Source organism: Achroia grisella, unplaced genomic scaffold (genome assembly GCF_030625045.1).
Source record: "Achroia grisella isolate CSIRO2021 unplaced genomic scaffold, CSIRO_AGI_Agris_v1 utg862, whole genome shotgun sequence".
Lineage (NCBI taxonomy): Eukaryota > Metazoa > Arthropoda > Insecta > Lepidoptera > Pyralidae > Achroia > Achroia grisella.
In genome coordinates, this window is record NW_026713046.1 from 570147 (window position 1) to 592313 (window position 22167).

General features: G+C 38.5%; 1 protein-coding gene across 1 annotated transcript in view; it reads right to left on the bottom strand.

Annotated features, from left to right (window-relative positions):
* LOC131852826 (probable phospholipid-transporting ATPase IA) overlaps positions 1 to 22167 on the bottom strand; it is a 74913-nt gene that overhangs the window by 18950 nt on the left and 33796 nt on the right. Inside the window, 14 exon segments of the mRNA XM_059203562.1 lie at positions 5949 to 6047; positions 8578 to 8712; positions 9608 to 9726; positions 10541 to 10732; positions 11588 to 11708; positions 12931 to 13067; positions 13845 to 14003; positions 16754 to 16951; positions 18093 to 18251; positions 18659 to 18790; positions 19202 to 19288; positions 19290 to 19483; positions 20089 to 20262; positions 20986 to 21166. Coding sequence (XP_059059545.1) covers positions 5949 to 6047; positions 8578 to 8712; positions 9608 to 9726; positions 10541 to 10732; positions 11588 to 11708; positions 12931 to 13067; positions 13845 to 14003; positions 16754 to 16951; positions 18093 to 18251; positions 18659 to 18790; positions 19202 to 19288; positions 19290 to 19483; positions 20089 to 20262; positions 20986 to 21166 — 2087 coding nt within the window.

Here is a 22167-nt window from a genome sequence, read left to right on the forward strand (position 1 = left end):
GACTACAGCTTGGGGTTTTTCAAGAAGAGTTTCTTAAGGGTTGACGCGCAGGACACCCCAGGTGTCTCAGGCGTCCATAAGCTACGGTTACCATTAACCAACAGATGGACCGAATACTTGTTTGCCATCAGCGTAATAAAAACAATGTCGTTTTTAGTAATAGATAGAGTGATTTAAGAAGATTTTATGTACAATACATATACACCCGGGCAATGCCGGGGCGGATAGCTAGTAAATAATAAAATTACTTTAAATATACCATTTATACAATGTGTACAATTGTAAACAAAACAAAGTTTAAAACCTTCGGTTCGTCCTTATTCCTAAGACAATAAGAACGCATTTTGCGATGCAAACTCTACTTCTAATTGGTATACAAAATGCAACATTCCGGAATGTAACTGTGGACTGATAACAATGTTATAGTCATATATAGATAGACATAGATGGCGCAACTATCGCCATCATACCGAACTGAACGGTTGATTCACAGAGAAGAAGAGATTTTTTTCCTACCGCACATTTCAGTATAGTTTCAATTGAGAAGAACTGATATAAAACTCAATGGAATATCTTATAATCAACAGAGGTAGTTATGCAGTGGCGCCATCTATTTCTGAGTCTTTTCTGAGTCGCTAGCTTTGAATATATGTGATTTTAGCGATCTGTACTTGTGTGTGTGTGTGTGTATCAAATCCGTGCACACTACAGTACTCAGTATTGCATCAGTAATCATTAATTACCATTTGACGATAGTCTGCCCACTTACGAAAGTGGCGTAAGTCCGTCTTGTAATAAAAACATCTATATTAGACAATATACATATAAACTTATCAACAAATGGAATTTCTAGAAGACGCTTTTCTTTTCTGTAACTATATTAATTATGTACATGAGGTATTTAATTTTGTTTTGGAGTTTTGGGGCGAAGTTGCGTTCAGTCGAGGGGACGTCGCTGAGAATGTACGTTCATTGGGATCGACACATGTAGAATGTATTTTAAATAAAATTTTATAAGTGTCTTGTACATAATCAATGACGTCAAACTTGCAAGATCTCGTATCGTACAATTTTAAGTAAATCAGTACAGGCCCTACTGGCACGACCTCAAGGGCCATACGGGTACGCTCGGGTACCGTAACGTTTACAATTGGAAGTAAATGCGTATACAATATTCCATTCAAAATACTAAAATAAGTATTACATAGAGACTTTTATAGTATATGTCGATTTCCGCAGCATTACAGGCGGTCGCAGGGGGCGAGCATGGAGGGGGAGGGGGCGGGGGCGGGGGCGGGGTGGGGCGGCCGCGGGCTGCCGGGCGCGCGTCATATGACGTGTGCGTCGCGGGTGCGGGGGCGCGGGGCGCGCGGGGGGCGCGGCGCGGCGGGGCCCCGCGGGGGGCGCGGGGCGCGCGGGGCCCGCGGGGAGCCGCACTCGGGCGCGACGGCGCGGCGCCGCCAGCGGAGCCCGACCGGGTCGCCGCGCGTGCCGCTGGCCGCCAACCAACACAACGTGAGCCCTAGCCTGCCGCCGCGCATACACTCGTGCTAAGACCGCCGCCGCCTCGTCTACACCGCCACCGGGGCCCGCGTTACCTCTTCGAGGCGGGGGGCATGTGCGGCCACAATTTACATTTACCGTATGTGGACTGTACGATATTCACGGAGTAAAGGTTACGAACTTAGCGAGTACTTTCATGTACAAAAGACAAGTTAGTGGTCACAAAATCGTCAACTAATTTAGAAAAAAAATGTGTACACAGTAAGTTATACTACTAGAGTTATATACAAATCCATTATTTCAATAAAGTTAATATTTTATTCAAACGTTATACGTAGTTTTTCTTTATTCTACCCCTCTTATTTGTTTTATACAACGATAGCAATCAAACATACGGCCTCCTTCTGATGATTAACGGATACCGTAGCCTAAAGACGTCTGAAACACAAGTGTGTCACGTGCACGTTACCAAACCAACCCTTAAGAAATCGAAATATACCCTGTCGACTCTACTACTCGACCATAAATTATTACTACTATTACGCCAATTTTATTGTCAAGTATTTACTTAGCAACGAAAAAAATACATACAAAGGTCTCAATAAATAGCAAACGTCAAAAGAATATATACTGTCATACTGTGTACACCGTATCCGGCTCGTTACTGACCAATACGTCATCGTATATATCCATTGCTCCTTCTCCGTGAATAGAGTACAGCCCGCTCTGCTTCCGTGCAGCGTTGGACATGCGATTGCAATCTTAATACGAGTCTATGCGAGGTGCGAGGATGGGAGGCACAATGCCAAGCGAACTCAACGTAAATGGGGAAACAAAAACTAAATACTTCGCGTGCTCTACTCACATGTAACACGAAGCCGCTTGCCGGTATTTCAGATAAAGCCACTACGTTACTATGACACAGGAGTTACACGAGACATACAGTACGACGTCATATCGTCATATATAAGGGGCCATGCATAAATATCACGATTCTTACCTTCTCGTAAGGACGAGTGTTTCCGAACGATACCAGCTTTGACAAGGATCAGAGATAGTCTCGGTCGGAAGCCACGCCCTTCTAGTGTGACGTCATATATTATATACAGTAGTTAGAAAATTAATTCGTTTTTAAAGCTTGACGTGGCGGAATGTATTACACTTCACGAACCACGTCCTCTCTCCTTAATAGCATGTGATTTATGAATGACCCCTAACACTACTATAAGAAATACCGGCAAATGGAGTGATATGGGGACTGACATGGTTACAGGCCAAATATACCGTACTTACAACATATATAGACAGAATAGATAGTTATGAATGTGACGTGTGCATATAATATAGTATGTGAGATATAATAAAGATATAGTCTAGATTATGTTAGTGTGTTCCATTTCCGTTAATGTATGTATGTTTAATAATACAGGGTGAGCCGAAAAGGTTAAACCAAGCTGAAAGGGAGAATACTGATAAAACTGAAGCCAGACACGAAGTGGATTTAAAAAATATTATTTAACCTTTTATTCTAAACTGATCACGTGACTGCACTTTTTTTTTAATCGTATTGTTCCTTTGCATATTTTTTAATCATTTGTTACTAAATAATAGTTCACGTGATTTTTTTTTAATATTGCCACTTGGCAAGGTTATTCTTATTATAGTTTCAGGAAGACTATCCTTGCCCATCAGCTTTGTTTATCCTAATACGACTGACCTGTATAATTATTGTATGTACCAATGCACCGATCAACCTCTATAATGTTAAATTAAATCTATAATCTTTTAAATCTAATAAAGAATATGTTAATATACTTAAAATATCCGAAATTAATGCATTTGACTATTTAATATACTAGTATGTCTTTTATACACATATACAGTTTATATGTATAAATATTTATAATATATACACCTTATAAAAAAATCGTAAATATAAGTTAGCTACGTTATATCACTCCAGTCAAATACACACACAAACAAACATTTATTCACTCGAAAATCATAATAATCTACCACACAATGCGAATAAATTTATTAAAATTTATATATTAGGACTTTATATGTTAAATTTTATGTAAATATCAGAGATGTTATGGATACGAAACTTCGGATACGGATACGGATATTAAATTCCTTCGGATCAACCGTTAGTTTCGGATAATTTCGGTTACGGATATTAATTTTTTAAGGAATTTCAAAAGTAAAATACAAATCGCTAATAAAATGGTTACACAACGCGTCTCAATTACGCTCCGCCCTTATCCAATATTACCCGAAACTTATTTCGGATTCGGTTACGAATATATTTTTATATCGGATATGGTTACGGTTACGGAGCTCCCTAACATCCCTGGTAAATATAGCGACTGGCATAACAACAGAATGTAATGTGACCATTACAATAGGCCGATCATATATTCGGTACATTAAACAACTTATGTAATACATAAGTTGTTTAAATAAACTAATAAAACGACTCATAAACCTAGAAAGTATACACCTATACATTTGCAAATGTTACACTCCATTTTAGACCAGACGCTACTTTTAAACCTTTCCACTCCAAGACTTTTTTTCAGCTCCTCCAGGTTTTGTCGTATTTTGAAATTCTTTCTTATATGATAAACTTTATTTTATGAGTAATTACAGGACACTATATTATAATTCTTAATTATAATCTTTATAATCCCTTTTGGTATTTTAGTAAAAAAAAAATCTCACGTTTTTTAAAATTGTCCGCAAAAAGAATTATTACTATGTCTAGTGTAACTGGACAGTGGAGCTGGTGGAGCAAAATCAATGTCGAGTGAAACTCCACATTGGAGTGGAAAGGGTTAATCTTGTGTTTATGGGATATTTGTGTAATTAGATCGATTTTAAATATAAATATATACAAACAAATATATACTTTGAGGTATGGGTATTGTACTTGAGTAATTAGGTCGTTTCTAAATATATATATATAAATCATTTTAAAGGCAACATGTAAATTATAGGATTTATAATATGTATTAAATATCAGCCCGATCTGTAATATTTGGAATATAATAAATAAAATCAGAGACAAGGCAAAGGCAAAAATAAGATATTTTATTTTATATATCTTAATCCGTCATGTTAACATGTTAAGATGGATGTGTGGGGTTACCAGGAATGACAGAATAAGGAATGTGTATATACGAGGAAGTTTGAAAGTTGCGCCGGTTATAGAAAAGTTGCGAGGGAACAGATTGAGCTGGTATGGGCATGTTATGCGGAGGAATGAGGACCATGTCTTATGGAAAGTGTATAATATGAATGTGGATGGATGTAAAGGGAGGGGACGCCCTAAGAAAAGATGGATGGATTGTGTGAAAGATGATATGAATAAAAGAAGAGTATGTTTAGATATGACGACCGATAGAGAGCAGTGGAAGAGAATGACATACTGCGCCGACCCCAAATAATGGGATAAAGGCAAGGCAATGATGATATCTTAATCCGTCATCATTTGATACTCAAAAGCCATTCTGTAAACTACTGATTTTGATGAAACTTTACAGTATTATAGCTTATCCATCAGAATAACACATAGGCTATATTTTTTAATGAAATTTACGCGGGTAAAACCGAGTACACAGCTAGTGTATAATTAATTGATAAGATTAATTGGTGAATTGGATTCCTCTAATACATCTTTTAACCTTTCATACGAGTATAGTTGTGAATAAATTATATTTTGTGACTTTTATATAATATGCATAAATATGATTAAAAGTGGTTGAATAAAAAAATATGACTATTCAAAAGAGCTTCTAAGTTTATTTGAATAAAGATTATTTCTATTTCAAAATAAAATCTTCGTAAACACGTACGTGTTACGAATTGTGTTCAAATTGTATTGATCACAATGACATTTCACATGATCAATCGTTTGAATAAAAATGACCGGAACGAACGAACGAAATTAGCGTCATTTTCGCTAATATCATTCAGTTTGTGCGGTTCAGAGAAGGGCTGAAGATCGTGCCTTGGGTCTATATGTCTAGCAGTGGACTGCAGTGAGCTGACTGTAAGTGCAACTTTATTATTAAGAAAATTCTAATATTCTGATTTTAAGAGAATTACATGCGAATCCTATGCTCATTGCCATGCAATATAATATTTGCGACAATATGGTACTGTAATAATATTTCTTGTTTGCCTTGCCTCTTTTTATTCCTTTCTTACTTAAATTGTAAACTGATATAATATATAAATACTTAAATAATATATATAACAGAAAAACTTTAAAGACATATGGCTGATATTTCAAATGTATTTTAGTTTGATTTTAAAACATATAAATATATATACGTTTGTATTAAGTGAATTGTAGATAATTGCTTCATTATTTAAAAAAAAAATAGTATAATATTTGTATGTATGTGTGTGCGAGTTGTATGTAAGAGAGGTATACTCACGAGGGCCGCGAGTGTGCGAGCAGAGCGGCTGGATCGCGTTGTTTTATCTCGCTCTCTCGCACCGCCTCCGTCATTGTCTTGAACGCCGAGTTGTGGATACTGGAAAAGATCATTTGCGTTGTTTATATTAGATTTATCATGGTAATTATGAACTGTATTATTATGGCTATAGAGCGCATAATCATGTTACCCTTTGGTACGTTATGATGCGGCTCGAATGAACAAACCATACGTGGTGATGGCTTCAGCAGATTACAGGGTTGTATAAATAATAGATGCTTACTATCGTGAATACATTTGGTAAATTACTATTAATTTGGTTGAGTGAACAAAAAGTACGTTGGCTCGATAGATTTCAATTTTTAAAAGTGTTTAGGCTAATATAGTTAAGTGCACAATATAATAGTTCCAAAATGTAAACTAGATGTCGCTGTGGCAAATATATACAATTTATATATCGCGGTGGCAAGATCTTTTTGCCTTGTCTTAAAACATAGTACCTTTCGTAATTAGAGAGCGAAAGGGAGAGAAGAATATTCTTACTACTGAAGTTGTGTCGTATTGGATGGCTGTGCGCTCCAATCAGAACGTTCCTTCTGTGTTGCGTTTTGTTGCTGCTTTACTGTACGCGACACCCACGTTACTTAATGATTTGGTTTTCCTTGTCACGATCAGCTGTCTGTTTGACGATATACTCCCAAAAGACTGCATAGACCGGGAATACTACTTGTGATTAGAGAAATGAAGATAAGAGGACGTGCGAACGTGTCAAATGATGATATGTAGGCACGCTTAATAATACAATAATATAAAATAAGACCTTAGCTGCCTTAACACAAGAATTTCTTTCCCGCGTGATTAGGAGCGCGTGAATAAGCGTACGAGTAAAGGCAGATTTTAACTTCAAAGTAATATAAACCTTAAAATATATACTTTAAAGTCGAATTCACAAATTGAGAGTACTATACCTACATAGTGATAAAACATCTAACCTTCCTTTACATATCCATTATATTTTGCGCGTGTAGGAACAAATCTTTTGAGCGATGCTCTTCAAACATTTGCTTTTCGTAACTAAAATAAATAATAACTATTAGTGTTCACTTCTATATAAAACAATTACTACGGAACCAGTTTACTGTATCTAAGGTTCAATGCTATGTGAAATATCTTCTTTGCTTATAGAAATACTTGTTACTAAAATATGAATAATTTACAGTAACTAATAATTACATATGTACGTATATTATTAATTATTAAAAAAATATCTTTAATAGTATAAAATAAAGTCTACATTCGCCTAGAGCGGGGTCCTATGTATAATAAGCATTGTTGTACATTTAATCTTTAGAAATTAAAAAAAGTCTATGAATATCTGCCTGGTTCTACATTAGCTTATTTTAAGCCACACAATTGATTTTGATATGGTTTTGACTAAAACTTAAATCATTTCTTCTGAGATTTTGTTCTGTTATTAAAGTAAGTGGCCAGATCGTTTACTCTATTATATATACTAGCTGTTTTTGAATGAATTTTCTAATCTATTCTAATATGAGTGAGTGTTAATACAAATTTCCAACTAGCACTAATCCATTACAATTATACTATAGAGAGAGATGTCTATATCGCTTGTTTTTTAGACTTGTTTCAGTATGACTCTATATATTCGAATATACACACCACACACACGACACCGTCCTCGCCGACGAAGACAACGACCTCAACTACCGTGCAATCAACAGATCGGCCGGCTTGGCACTCCATACTGGGGCCCCGGTCGACCCTCCGATCGATGCCCCGTCCAATTCAAACGGGTATCGAAAATATGGCCTGAGCCGAGATTCGAACTCTTAGACTGTCCTCAGACTATAGTCGTATCCGTCAGACGTGAATTAACCTTCAGCCACTCAGTAAGTCTTTCCATTGGTTTGGAGTGCCATCTGCACTCGTCACCTATCGTCCGATGCAGTCCTAAAAGCCAGCTGCGGCCAACAGCATTAGAGTAATCCGAAAAAATAAATATATAGAGTCATTCAGTAACTAGTCTACAAGTCTAAAAATACTTTATATAGTATGTATGAGTGTAAAATATGAATCTAACATGAGCGTGGCGGGGGTACGAGCCCAGCGCGGTGTGTGGGGGGTGCGGTGTGGGGTGCGGGCGGGGCGCAGACTGAGGGCGGGTGCGCCGGCTGCCGTTTCTCCCCACGCACATACTTCGGACCGCACCGTATTTAATTTGTATTCCATTCAAATAATTCGTAGTACCATGCCAGTTATGTAAGAATAATGAAAATTTTGTCAGTAGGTTTATTACGTTTTCACGACGACTTAATGAATTTTAATGCGCTGACAATATTATATGATTGCACAGAGATTGACTGCGTAGCAGTTTCAATGTTGATTGTCGGCCTACTCCTATTTAGTGTGTATACCTCGATCAACATTTATATAGAAGAGCAACACGCAAGTTTCTTGCTCTTTCTTGTGATGAGTCTGCATTCCGAATGAGTGGTAGAATAAAAAAAATGTGACAATCAAAAACGTTTATATTAGGTTTATTGGAATACAGATTATTTCTATTTCTAATTAAAATTATGTATTTAAAGGTGCAATAAATGGTACTCACACAGTGACTAGTAGGTCCGGCACGAGGGTGGCGATGGGTATGAGGACCAGCCCGAGCCAGAACAGCAGCGAGCTGAACACCATGCGGTCCATGCCGCGCATCACCGCGCCGATCAACACCACCGGGTACAGGTTACTGTCAACATCATCATACATCTCTTCTACTGATAATTCCTTGTGGTACATAATTAAGTTGTACACAAGAGTAAACACAATTTAAACATACGAGTGTAGTTGCAATTTGAACTAGTACAGAATTATACTGTATCTCAGATGTCACATACCTAATTCAAATTCAAATTCAAAAAATTATTTATTCATGTAAGACATTTTAGCCGCTTATGAACGTCAAATTTTTTATATTATATTTTTTTCCTACCGTACAGTTCAGTATATAGATGCAATTGAGCAGAACTGGCAAGAAACTCAATTGATATAATTTTTTTTTAATAGCGCGTTTATTTACACTTTTTATTTATATAGGTGTCTATGTCTAACATTAAATGAAAATCCTGTGCATGAACAACTATTGCCATGCACGATCGTCATTCAAGTAATCGTTTAGAGAGATTTAACAGATGTTTTGAATTTATTTAAGGGTAATTCCAGTATATCCTTTGGTATCTTATTGTAAATTTATATACCTATTTCCATAAAAGACTAATTAACTTTTACCAAACGATACTTGGGGACAGCAAGTTTGTCTTTAAATCTAGTATTAATATTATACGTTCCCTGGGTGCATTATTTTTCATTTATTAACATTTGCTGTTACAAAATATAATAACATACATACTACTTAACGCAATCATGATTACATAGTATAAAACAAAGTCGCGGTCGCTGTCTGTCCGTCCCTATGTATGCTTAAATCTTTAAAACTACACAACGGATTTTGAAGCGGTTTTTCTTTAATAGAGTGATTCAAGAGGAAGGTTTATACATGTAATATATGTACACCCGTGAGACGCCGGGGCGAGTAGCTAGTATTACATAAACAACTAAAATAAGGTATAGTGTATTGAGTTTACCTGTAGATGAGTATGAATATGAACCACATGGCGACGGAGCCCCAGATGGCGACGTGCGTGACCCACGTCCACGAGTGCGTCGCCAGCCCCGCCTTCAGGCACACAGTCAGCACCACGTACTGCACCACGGGCACGTCACCACACGTTACGACACGTTACAACATGTTACGACACGGTAGGGGGCAGGGGATCGTTAGTAATGTGGACTAGTAACTCCATTGTAAAATATAATTTGTCTTTTGTCTATCTATCTATATATATCTGCATAGGGTATATATATATGGGTAGAAGAAAGAAAGTGATCGTCTTTCTGTTACAGTAATGTAATTAATGTGGAAAGATATCTTTTCTGAGGCTTCGCAACAATTGCTAGCAATGTACCATGTCAGGTTGCCTCCACGCGGTTTCTACTGGAAGCCATCATTTTAAATTCCTAGTGAACCACGATGGCCTAACTGACCTAACCTCATGATCATCTTATCATCCTTCACTAATGCCCCGCTAGCGTTTACAGTCAGCACAGATGGGTGCACCATTTCATTATCATCCATTTAAAAAAAACATGTTACAACATGTCACAACAGGTAATGGCAGTAGATATTATGGTATCCAACTGGTTATTATTATTACTGGAATCTTTAAATTACAATGTTATGTCCGTTTACAAACGGGCAATACACTACACACATCCTTGGAAAGAGTTAAGAAACTGAAACCGAACTCCTTCCTGACAGATACTACTTTAATCTTAGGGCACCGCTAGGGTTCGAACCTCAGACCGTAATTTCGATCCCCGTTTGAATTGGACGGGTCGATCGATCAGAAGTGTTAAACAGACGAATATCATGAGCACCTATATTAAGTGTATTTGTATAGACATTATTTCTATTCGTAAATCAGCGCGTAGACGGTATTAGGTAGGTGAGGTCTGACCGTGTAGACGAAGGTCCCCAGCACGAGGTACCCCCCGTCGCGTCCGCTGGGCCACAGCGCGTGGTGCTGCGTGAGGAGCACGGGCAGCCAGAACAGCAGCACCGAGTGCAGCAGAGCGTTCACCGCCCACACCCAGAACACGCGCACGTTGAACAGCAGGCCCTGCTGCGACGGGATGTACAGCACCGGGTGCTGCGACAACAACAGAATATAATAGAAAATCGTTTATTCAAATAAACTTACTTTGAAGCACTTTTGAATAGTCATCACATTTTTTTTAATCTACCGCTCTTTGGAAAGCTGTGTTATCACAAGAAGAACGAGCGAGAAACTTTCGTGTTGCTCTTTTAAATAATCTATTGTTACTTTACATTTTAAGATGAAGTGTATGAATACAAACTACCGAATAGCACCAATTCAATTAAATACTCACCACCTCGCACAACATCATTAAAACCTTTTTTTTATATTACGTTGGTGGCAAATAAGCATATGGTTCTGATGGTGAATGGTTACCGTAGCCTATGGACGCTTGAGACACCAGGGGTATCACGTGCGTTGCCGACTCTTAAGAAACCTTAATATACCCATGGTGAATAGTAATCGTAGCCTAGGGACATCTGAGACACCAGGGTGTCACTTATGTTGCCATGTGTCTGTTTGTAATATCGAAATAATCGTTTTTACTACACGCATATGAATATAAATACGGTACATACACCAAAAAAAACATTTTTTACAATTTTTGTCTGACTGTCTGTTTGTTCCGGCTAATCTCTGAAATGGGTGGACCGATTTTGAAGGGACTTCTTTTGGCAGGTAGCTGATGTGATAAAGAGTAACTTTAATTTTAGAAAAATTAAGTTAAATTCCACGCGGACGAAGTCGCGTACACAGCTAGTACAATATATGAACGTTTTAACGATAGGTATATAAATTAACATTATTAAATTATATGGATAAATAAATGATAAATATTGTTAATTTATTAACAATATATAACAATAATTATGTTATGTTTGCGTGAGTATTGTTTCAGTGACTTACCCTTAACATAATTTCAGGTGAACACAATTTATCGAAGAGTCCAATAGCGAAGGGTGGCAGTGCGGTGAATATCACGTTGTAGAAACCTATCGTCCAACGCTCGAACAGGATCTGACCGGACCTGTGAGACCATACAATCACATGTCAAAATATAATACATACCAGCTGGCCTGGCAAACATTATTTTGCCATATAAATTAATATTATATATATACACAAGCTGAGTTTCTTGTCAGTTCTCATGAAATGACTGGACCGATTTTGACGCGACATTTATTGGTAGCTGATGTAATACGGGGTAACTTACGCTACTTTTATTTTTAAAAAATCTCAATTACTTTTTCGTTACATTCCACGCGGACGAAGTCGCGAGTACAGCTAGTTTAAAATAAAATATAAAACTCCACTTCTCTCAAAGCAAACGGAAACCAGCCTTACCACAATAAACGATCGACTAGGACACGAACCTTATGTCTGTGGTAACTAATAAATAAAAAAAAACCACTAAGTCACATCGCTTTACAACAAACGATGTATATACTAAGTTTTAGGGTTCACATCGATATTGGAGAAAAATCCGATAATTTAAAATCGTTAAATTAGTTGCGTATATCACCCCACCCCATGTGAGAGAGGGGATTTTTTGTAAGCCACGGCATTCGGTCTTTGAACACAGGATGTGCTGGTTGTATTTTAAATATAAAGTGAATTGTGTTAGAGACAAACTTAAATTAATGTTATATAGTTGTTATTTCATTATAATACATACATTTACATGGGAGTCGATATTTTTATATAAGTAATATAATATAGAACCGATGTACTCACCACACGAAAGTATTTAATGACAAAAAATACCTTTTACGTGCTAAGATATCCAAGAACTCACGGAAACGATTGATTAAGACCTATATCTGGAGTACAGCTTTGTATGCATGTGAAACGTGAACATTAACTTAAAAAGAGAAGGACAAAGTGGAAGCTTTTGAAATGTGGTGCTAGAGAAGAATGGAACGAATCAGCTGGAAAGATAAAGTAAGAAATGAAGAAGAATTACACAGGGTGAAAGAATAAAGGCAGATATTGAATGCTATAGAAAGCAGAAGAGGAAAAATGTTGGGGCACTTGATATGGCGCGATGAATTTTTGAAACTAATTATTGAGGGAAAGATAGAAGGAAAGAGGGAGAGAGGAAGACCAAGGCACAGCTACATCAAACAAATTAAACGTGTCGTATCAAGGCTTAAAGAGTATGATGGAAGATCGTAGAAAGTGGCAAGAGCTTCACCGACAAGAGCGTTGCTCTTAAGTTAATGAATGAATGAATGAATGAATGTACTCACCACGCCGAGTATATAGCGAACCAGAGCTCGATGACATAGAGGCAGATGTTCTTGTAGAACGAGTAGAGGATCAGCTTGCTGATACGGGAGTAGTTCCACGCGCCGTGCACCAATAACAGTCGCAGTAAGAAACGAAACTGCAATGGTAATGTAATATATACTTTATTCGTTACGTCATGTAGGTTCTGGTTTGTGATTGGTACTATTTTCCCGTTCGTTATTTATTTATTAACTAGCTAATCGCCCCGGCTTCGCCCGGGTGTACATGTATTATACATAAACCTTCCTCTTGAATCACTCTATCTATTAAAAATAAACCGATTCAAAATCCGTTGCGTGGTTTTAAAGATTTAAGCATACATAGGGACGGAAGAGACTTTGTTTTATACTATGTAATGATAATATGGATTATTATCATTATATAGCATAAAACAAACAAGGGGGGGGGGGGGGGGAAGGATTGTTAGCAATGTACCAAGTCAGGTCGACCTCCACGCTGTTCCTCTTGGAAACCCCATCGTGATAAATTCCTTGTGAATTTGTCATGATGGGCTAACTGACCTGACTTCGTGTTCATCTTATCATCCTCCACTGGTGCCCCGCCAGCGCAAACCGTTAGCGCAGGCGGATGTACTATTCCATTATCATCAGTAAAAAAAAACAAAGTCACGTGCAGGATAATTTAGACAGCGCCATCTAGTTCAAGTTAAGCTAGCTAAAGCTTATGTTATGGGTACTAGATAACTGATACAAATACATAGATTTCGTAAATACATACATATTATACATAGAAAACACCCAGACCGATACAAACAATCATACTCATGAATGCAAATGTTTGTGCCGTGCGGGGAATCGAACCCGCGATTTGGGAGTATTTCCAAGGGTAGAGTCCCTGGAGCCGGCAGTAGTACCTGCGCGATGCTGTAGTCGGAGGCGCAGACGGCCTGCAGCCCCTCCACGCCGGAGATGCCGACCCCGACGGAGGCGCGCTGTATCATGGCGACGTCGTTGGCTCCGTCGCCGATGGCCAGCGTCACCGCGCCCGTCGCCGCCGACACCATCTCCACCACCTGCGCCGCGACCGCACTGTACCGCACTGTACCGCACTGTACCGCACTGTACCGCACTGTACCGCACTGTACCGCCGGGCCTCATACGAGGACGTACTGTACCGTCCGCCGTGGTGGACAGTACAGTACGTCCTCAACGCCTCGGTATACCAGCGACCCCGATTAACCACTACATATGTATGTAACAGACTGTAGAGTACTCAGCTAGCGATGAGTGGCCTACGGCGCTGGTAAAGGCCCAAATAATATGTAATTCCGCATTAATCTATATATCTTATATATAAAATTCTCGTGTCACAGTTTTCGTTCCCATACTCCTCCGAAACGGCTTGACCGATTCTCTTGAAATTTTGTGAGCGTATTGAGTAGGTCTGAGAATCGGCCAACATCTAGTTTTCATCCCCCTAAATGTTAGGGGTAGTCCACCCCTAATTTTTTATTTTTATTTTAAGGCAAAACAACGTTTGCCGGGACAGCTAGTATATATATATAAGGTGACTGACGTAGTGATCTATCAACGCACAGCCCAAACCACTGGACGGATCGGGATGAAATTTGGCATGCAAGTAGATGTTTTGACGTAGGCATCCGCTAAGAAAGGATTTTGATAAATTTCACCCCTAAGGGGATAAATTAACGCGAGCGAAACCGCGGGCAAAAGCCAGTATCTAATAAATTTAAACATACTACTACATAAATATTATACTTCGCCGCGTATGTTCTATATAATCACCTTACATTATAATAAATAAATATAACTTAACTGATAGGACTCAACAAATTTGATAATCAACAGTATAAACTATTCAAACATAAGACATTTAATGTATCAGAAAATGTCTATTTCTTATTGAAATCTTCAAAAATAAGAGAAAATTATACGTCGTTTTTTCATATTTAACCATGTAGCAATCTTCTAAAAGATCTTTGTTTAGAACTGCAGAAGTCCTATAGGAGAACATATGTCTGAAGCTGCACTAACAAGCTGCACTAGCAAGCTGCACTAAAAGATAATGTTAAATCAAATGTTACAACACTTCAGGGATAACCGACTGCTTCACAGTCAGCAATATGGTTTCACTGCCGGCAAGTCTACCACTGACGCAGGTGTAGCGCTGATAACACATATTTTCCAATCATGGGAGAAGTCACTTCTTGTGATGAGACAGCATTCCGAATGAGCGGTAGATTAAAAAAAAATGTTATGACTATTCTAAAGTGCTTCAATGTAAGTTTATTTGAATAAATGATTTTCTATCCTATTCTAAAGCTCCTATGAGATATATCTGGACAGTGTGAGAAGCACAAGTAGTGAAGGTAAATGTTGTCGTAGGGCAGCAAAGCGCATTAAACCTATACTCGGGTCACAAGTGCCGGAAACTGCTCGGAGTTTTCCTCTTTACCACACGACGGATCCATCGTGTGCTAGAGAGGGTGTAGAGAGTGGTGTAGAGAGAGAAACTCGAGAGAGGGAAAGCGCATGGTGAATCCATGGAAAGCTAAGAAGTTCGTCTGTCGTACGAAGTTTGTGGGTATTTTTTTAAATTGAAATACTGTATGCTGCAAACAATACACTGATGTGCTGCATTTTTGCGTATGAGCTATACACACACAACGTTACGTTTTTTTTTGTAGCTTATTCATTGATCAATGTATTTACTTTTTTCTTTTTGTTGTTAATATTACAGTGCCTTATGTGTATGTGTCTTTAACATAAATTTACCTATCTGTATAACACCACCAAGGAGCAGGACACAGTCGAGTACATACAGACCAGGAGTAACCTGACGTGGTCTAGTGTTTTGAGTAGTCATGCTCACTAAAATGTCCAGACATGTGGCGGCGTGGTGGGCCGGGTCATTGGGGTCTAAAATATTGTCGAGCGCAGTGATGGCTGGCTCATCCGTCATACTCGTGAACGGGTGCTGCTTGTAGGGACTGGTCTGCTCTAATCACTCACTGATTTCCTCTTATTAATTGTTTAACCAGTTGGTTATATATTCAATATTTTTTCTATTTGAGTATTTAATTGAATTAGTGCTAATTGGTGGTTTGTATTCACACACTTAATGATGACTTTATTTAGAAAATCATTTATTCAAATAAACTTATTATTTGAATAAATGATTTTCTATTCTATTCGAGGGTGACGCAGCTAGAATCGAGTCATAACGCGAGTTTCAAGACGTTTGTGGTCCGAGTTCCCACCAACATGCTGACCACATTCATTAAGGAGGACTACTGGCCGAAGGGTGTGGTGTATCGGCGCTACCGTGGCAGATTACCATCCTCAGTGCCGTGATCACACAGACAACTTATATTTCTTTTCTTATAATTATATTATTCGTATGTATGTTAGTCTGTAAGATATTTATAATATGGGCCATTAGCTCGATTAGCCCGATTTAAATAAATATATAAATAAATTACACACCATACACATAGGAACACCGTACCATAATAATAATATACTTATAAATTATCATTTACGTAGCATATATCATTTTACTATACAATAAATCAGTGTATAACATCAAGAGCTCACTACGGTACGTATCTTTTATTTATAATCCATCATTTTAGTTATCATTATGAATCATCATCACCATCATCACCATTTTAGTTATCATTATCAATCATCATCATCATCATCATTTTAGTTATTATTATCAACAAGTGTAGGAACAACCCCTACATAAAATAAAAAATAATAGTCCTACAATGACTTTTTTTTTAACGGATAAACGAACCTCGGCCTTCTGTATGGGCGATACTCGGCAACAGATGACAACCTTGCAGGATATACACAGATCGAGGAAATCCTTCTTGAGGTCGCAGCCCATCGCGTACTTGAGGGTCTTGCCGTCGATGATCAGCGCCACCTCGTTCTGTTTCCGCAAGTTCTCACCGAACTCCGCCGATTGCTGAGATATGGTTTCGCGAGTGCCCTGCATTGAAACAGAAATAGAAATCATCTTTATCAAATCAGAATATATTTATTCATGTAGCTCTATTACAGATTCTTATGATATGTCAAATCTACCGTCAGTTCCGAGTGCTTTGGAGTTAAGAAGAATTGAGAAGGATCTCGGCTTTTATTCCTTGGAAATGAGCTTGTACATGATTACAAAATTATTGATTTATTTTTATTTAAAAGAGCAACACGGAAGTTATTAAATTAAACTAAATGTGTGCAATTTTGAATAGGTATACTTTGATTCTACCACTCATTCGGAACGCAGTCTCATCACAAGACGAGTGAGCAAGAAACTTGCATGTTGCTGTTTTAAATAGATGTTATTTAAAATAAATAATTACAGTACAACAAGAGGTATGCGATATGATGGTATGCTATCCACTCATTCTTAGTGCGATCAGAAAGAAAAGAATATTCAGCGCATTGAATTTTAAGTATTTTATTTATTGTTTACTGTTGCAGGTGAATAGTACGATGTTGTTGGTCGAGACGATGTATATTACAGATGATAATAAACTGACAATATTAACATAGAAATAATGATCTTATATACTAAATAACAATAGGAAAATATAAGGTGGGGTGACACAGTTTACACACAGCAGTGCTTAGTACACAATATTGAATTGACGGCCTCGGTGGTCTAGCGGTTTAGCACACTGACTTACTACCGATGGTCGCGGGTTCGATTCCTCGCACGGCACAAACATTTGTATTCATGAGTATGATTGTTTGTATCGGTCTGGGTGTTTTCTATGTATAATATGTATGTATTTACGAAAAAAAAAAAAAATATCTATGTATTTGTATCAGTTGTCTAGTACGCATAACACAAGCTTTAGCTAGCTTAACTTGGGTCTAGATGACGCTGTGTGAATTGTCCTGAGGTTATTATTATTATTATTATTATTAGTATTGAATTTGTCTTACTAGACATTATTAAATGCAATTATTATTTTGATGTATCTAGGTGACTGTGTCCCATATTTACATTATTCTTCAATTTTATAATGAGCTTTTTTACAAAGGAAAAGATACATAGTCTTTGGCACTTTATTTTGGTGGCCGGCTGATGGAAATTTGTTTATTGTACTAAAGGTGAATGTACATACGTCGAGGCTGTCCTTGTTGAGCACCACTAGCGGCATGGCGGGGTGTATGAGGTGCGCTGAGTGCGCGATGTTAATGGCTGTCTCCTGCTTGTCGCCCGTGAGTACCCACACGTACATGTTCGCCTTCAGCAGGGCTGATATCGTCTCCGGAACGCCGTCCTGGGATATTAAGATTACATGTACGCTCTTTCCCGTGGAATCGGCATTCCCGTGGGAAAGAGTGTTCATGTAAATATAGACAGAGGACGTGAAAGAATGTGCGTGCGATTACGCGTATTTTCGCGCGTATTTGTAATAAATGAGCACTGCAAAATGTGTGCACTGACATGTGACTATAGAGTAAATACCTAATTACATATCATATCGAACATAATATAACAAAAAAAAAACAACATTCACAATACCATACATATAGACGAGAAACCTATAATAACGCAGAATATATAAATAACTTTGGACTATTTTTTATGTTAAATATATAGGTTTAACTATAATTTGATAGCAATTTGAACCAGGAGGAATTTATGGGACGGTGACTGTCGATGCTGTAATATTACTGGTTTTACCTGAAGCTTGTCCTCGATGGCGGTGGCGCCGAGCAGTCGCAGGTTGTTCTCTATGAGCATGGCCGCCTCCTCTAACTTCTGCTCGCGGTCCTGTATCGCTATGCTCGCCTTGTGGTAGGTATTCGACCAATCCTAGTAACAAACATTCATAACTTTTAACGTCAAGTTATACGTTAGTTGTACCTTTCTACCTTGATTTAAAAATGTGCCAAAATATTCTTACATTTAAACAGATCTTGCAGGTTTTAGTTTATGATCAAGTACCCTCACAGCTCGAGATGCAGCTGAACTGCATTGTTTAAGCCTGAAACGGCTCTATTAGCAACAATATGCAATACTTATAATTATTGCTAAGAAGATATTTTAGGCGCTTCGTAATTTATAATCTATGTAAATATTATTTTTCATTCTTATTCATATACACGTCCCGTCAACATCGATTTATGGCATTATCATTTTATAACACTTCAACCGTTTAATAATTCATACAAGCACCAGAACAGCTCGAGGTGCGCGAGGGTGGCGTCCGTATAGTACCCTCACCTGGTAGAACTGTTCGGAGACGTCCGCCACCGCCAGCACCAGCGTGCGCAGCCCGTCGGCCGCGAACAGCTCGAGGTGCGCGAGGGTGGCGTCCGTATAGTACCCTCACCTGGTAGAACTGTTCGGAGACGTCCGCCACCGCCAGCACCAGCGTGCGCAGCCCGTCGGCCGCGAACAGCTCGAGGTGCGCGAGGGTGGCGTCCGCGCGGGGGGCCGCCCGCCCGCCCGCCAGCCGCGGGTAGATCACGGAGTCCGCGCCCTTGCAGTACAGCTTCAGCTCGCCTGCACGGGACGAAGGCATCATAAGCGAAAGCGATCGGGGCGGGGACGATGCAGCCGCCGACGTGGCGACCGCATGTAAATATTTAATTTTACTTTAATTAGCGTTTCGTAGTATTAAGATTGGGCTAAAACTTTGTAATCTCTAGATTGTAATCAAACCAATTTGATACAATATAAACAATCCACTTCTTTATTTTGCATATTACGACAAAACGTTTATTTTTTGTATCCTTTGAAATTTAAATTCAAATAAAATACTAAATGGCGAGCAGGAATGATGTCCATTAGTGCGGGAGAGGCATCAGTCTTTTGAAATTTAATCGCCATGGAGTGATTGAGCGAGCTGTGTGTGGTGTGCGGTGTGTGGTGTGTGGTGTGTGGTGTGTGGTGTGTGGTGTGTGTGTGTGGTGTGTGTGTGTGGTGTGCGGTGTGCGGTGTGCGGTGTGTACCTGTGGGCGTGCGCACGAGCACGGACATGCGCTGCGAGTGTGTGTGGTGTGGTGTGTGTGTGTGGTGTGCGGTGTGCGGTGTGTACCTGTGGGCGTGCGCACGAGCACGGACATGCGCTGCGAGTGTGTGTGTGTTGTGTGGTGTGCGGTGTGTACCTGTGGGCGTGCGCACGAGCACGGACATGCGCTTCCGCGCGGAGGTGAAGTCGAGCACGTGCAGCACGCGGTACTGGAGGCGGCGGCCGCGCGCGCGCACGCTGACGCAGCCGGCGCCGCGGGACTCGAACTCGAACCCGAACGCGGCCGCACCCAGCACCAGCGCGCGCTCGTCTGTGACACACATTATCGACACCATTACCAACACTTCAATATACTAATTATCACTCGGGGCATTACTTACGAGATTATACTACACACAAACATTTTTTTTCTATTAAATAGATGTATATTTTATGAAAGATGATAAAGGTCCTTTATTTTATAAAAAAAAAAGTCATTGCTTTAGTGAATGTATCAATTTTAAAGAATCTTTGTTCATACAACTATAGTTTATTTATTTATTAACGGCTACACTTAATAATGTGTTAATGCGTTTAAAATAAGCACTCGCATATCGTTTCTGAGTAACCTATAAAAATCGGTTATTCACATTCATTTTCAATAGTGCCACACCACTATTCAAAAACAGTAAACAAAAACAATGATGGCTGTCTCATCCGTCATACTCATGAACGGGTGCTACTTGTGGGGACTGGTCTGTTCAGGTTAAGAACAGCGATTAGATTTTTTGTTTTTACATTAACATATGCTGGTTGTCACTATTCTCCAGAATTTGAATTTAAATGAATCTGTATTATTGTAAACACTACAATATTTATTTGAAAAGAACACACGCTGAGATTCTTGTCAGTTCTTCTCATTTCGAAATCATTCCGAAATGACCGTAGATTTGACATATCATAATCTCTTATTATGATTTGACATATCTTAATCGTCTGTAATAGATCTACATGAATAAAGATATTTTGAATTTAAATCTGATACTGCAATTACCTGGTGATGCAGCCTGGTACTCAATTTTCCCGTTCCGCTGCTCCGGGATGACGGTGTGGCAGATGGCTAGCATGATGAGGAACTCCTCGATGATGGGCGCCGTCGGGTGGTTCTTGTTGAGATTCTGGTACAGTAACGTATCTTCCAACTTCTCATTCGGTCCGGGACGATTGTAAATTATCTAAACCAAAATTATTATTATTTATACGTATAATTAGTAAAAATTACGGGATCTTACCACGTTTCATATTTATTTATCGAGGTCCCGATATTTCGGCAGTTTCAACTGCCACGGGTAAACTGGACCGAAATATAGAAATAGAAATAGAAATAATTTTTATTCAAATAAACTCATTACAAGCACTTTTGAATAGTCATATTTTGATTCTACCACTCATTCGGAATGCAGATTCATCACAAGAAGAATAAGCAAGAAACTTGTGTGTTGCTCTTTTCAATAGATGTTTTTTTATATAATAATTACAGTATAACAAGTAAGAGGCATGCGATAATCAACATAGAAGTCGCTACGCACTCATTATTAATGTAATCAGATAATATTGTCAGTGCTATAGATTTAAAGTTTTTCTATAAAAACATTATTATCGTTAACGAATTCTTCAATTTTATAGTAAGCTTTTTTGCAAAGGAACTGTTTTATTTGACATTTAAATATTTTTTCTGGCAGATTCATAACAGACTCTGGTATTTTATTGTAAAACCTTACGCAATTGCCATAAAACGAATTACTAACTTTAGCCAAAAGACATTTAGGTAAAATCAGTTTGTTATTGTTACGTAAGCTTTTGTTAGTGCAATCACTAACTCTTTTGAAACTGTCTATATTCATTCTGGCATAGATGATATTTTCATAAATGTATTGAGAAGCAATATATATCGGGAACTCAGTAAATAAATATAAAACGTGATAATATCCCGTAACTTTTACTAATTATACAAATATAAAATGACCGCATCAAATTTAAAACAGTGTAACGGGAGAACACGTTATTTATTACGAAATTGTTTATATTACAATAAAACTTAACGAGAAACAACATTATAATGATGTCACTGGAACACTCATCGCTTTACTACTGTATCGTCCGTTGGTCGCGAACTTTCTGGAAGCGCGAGAGGCGCGCTCCTATTGGTCGGTCGACGCGCATGCGCCGTATGTTT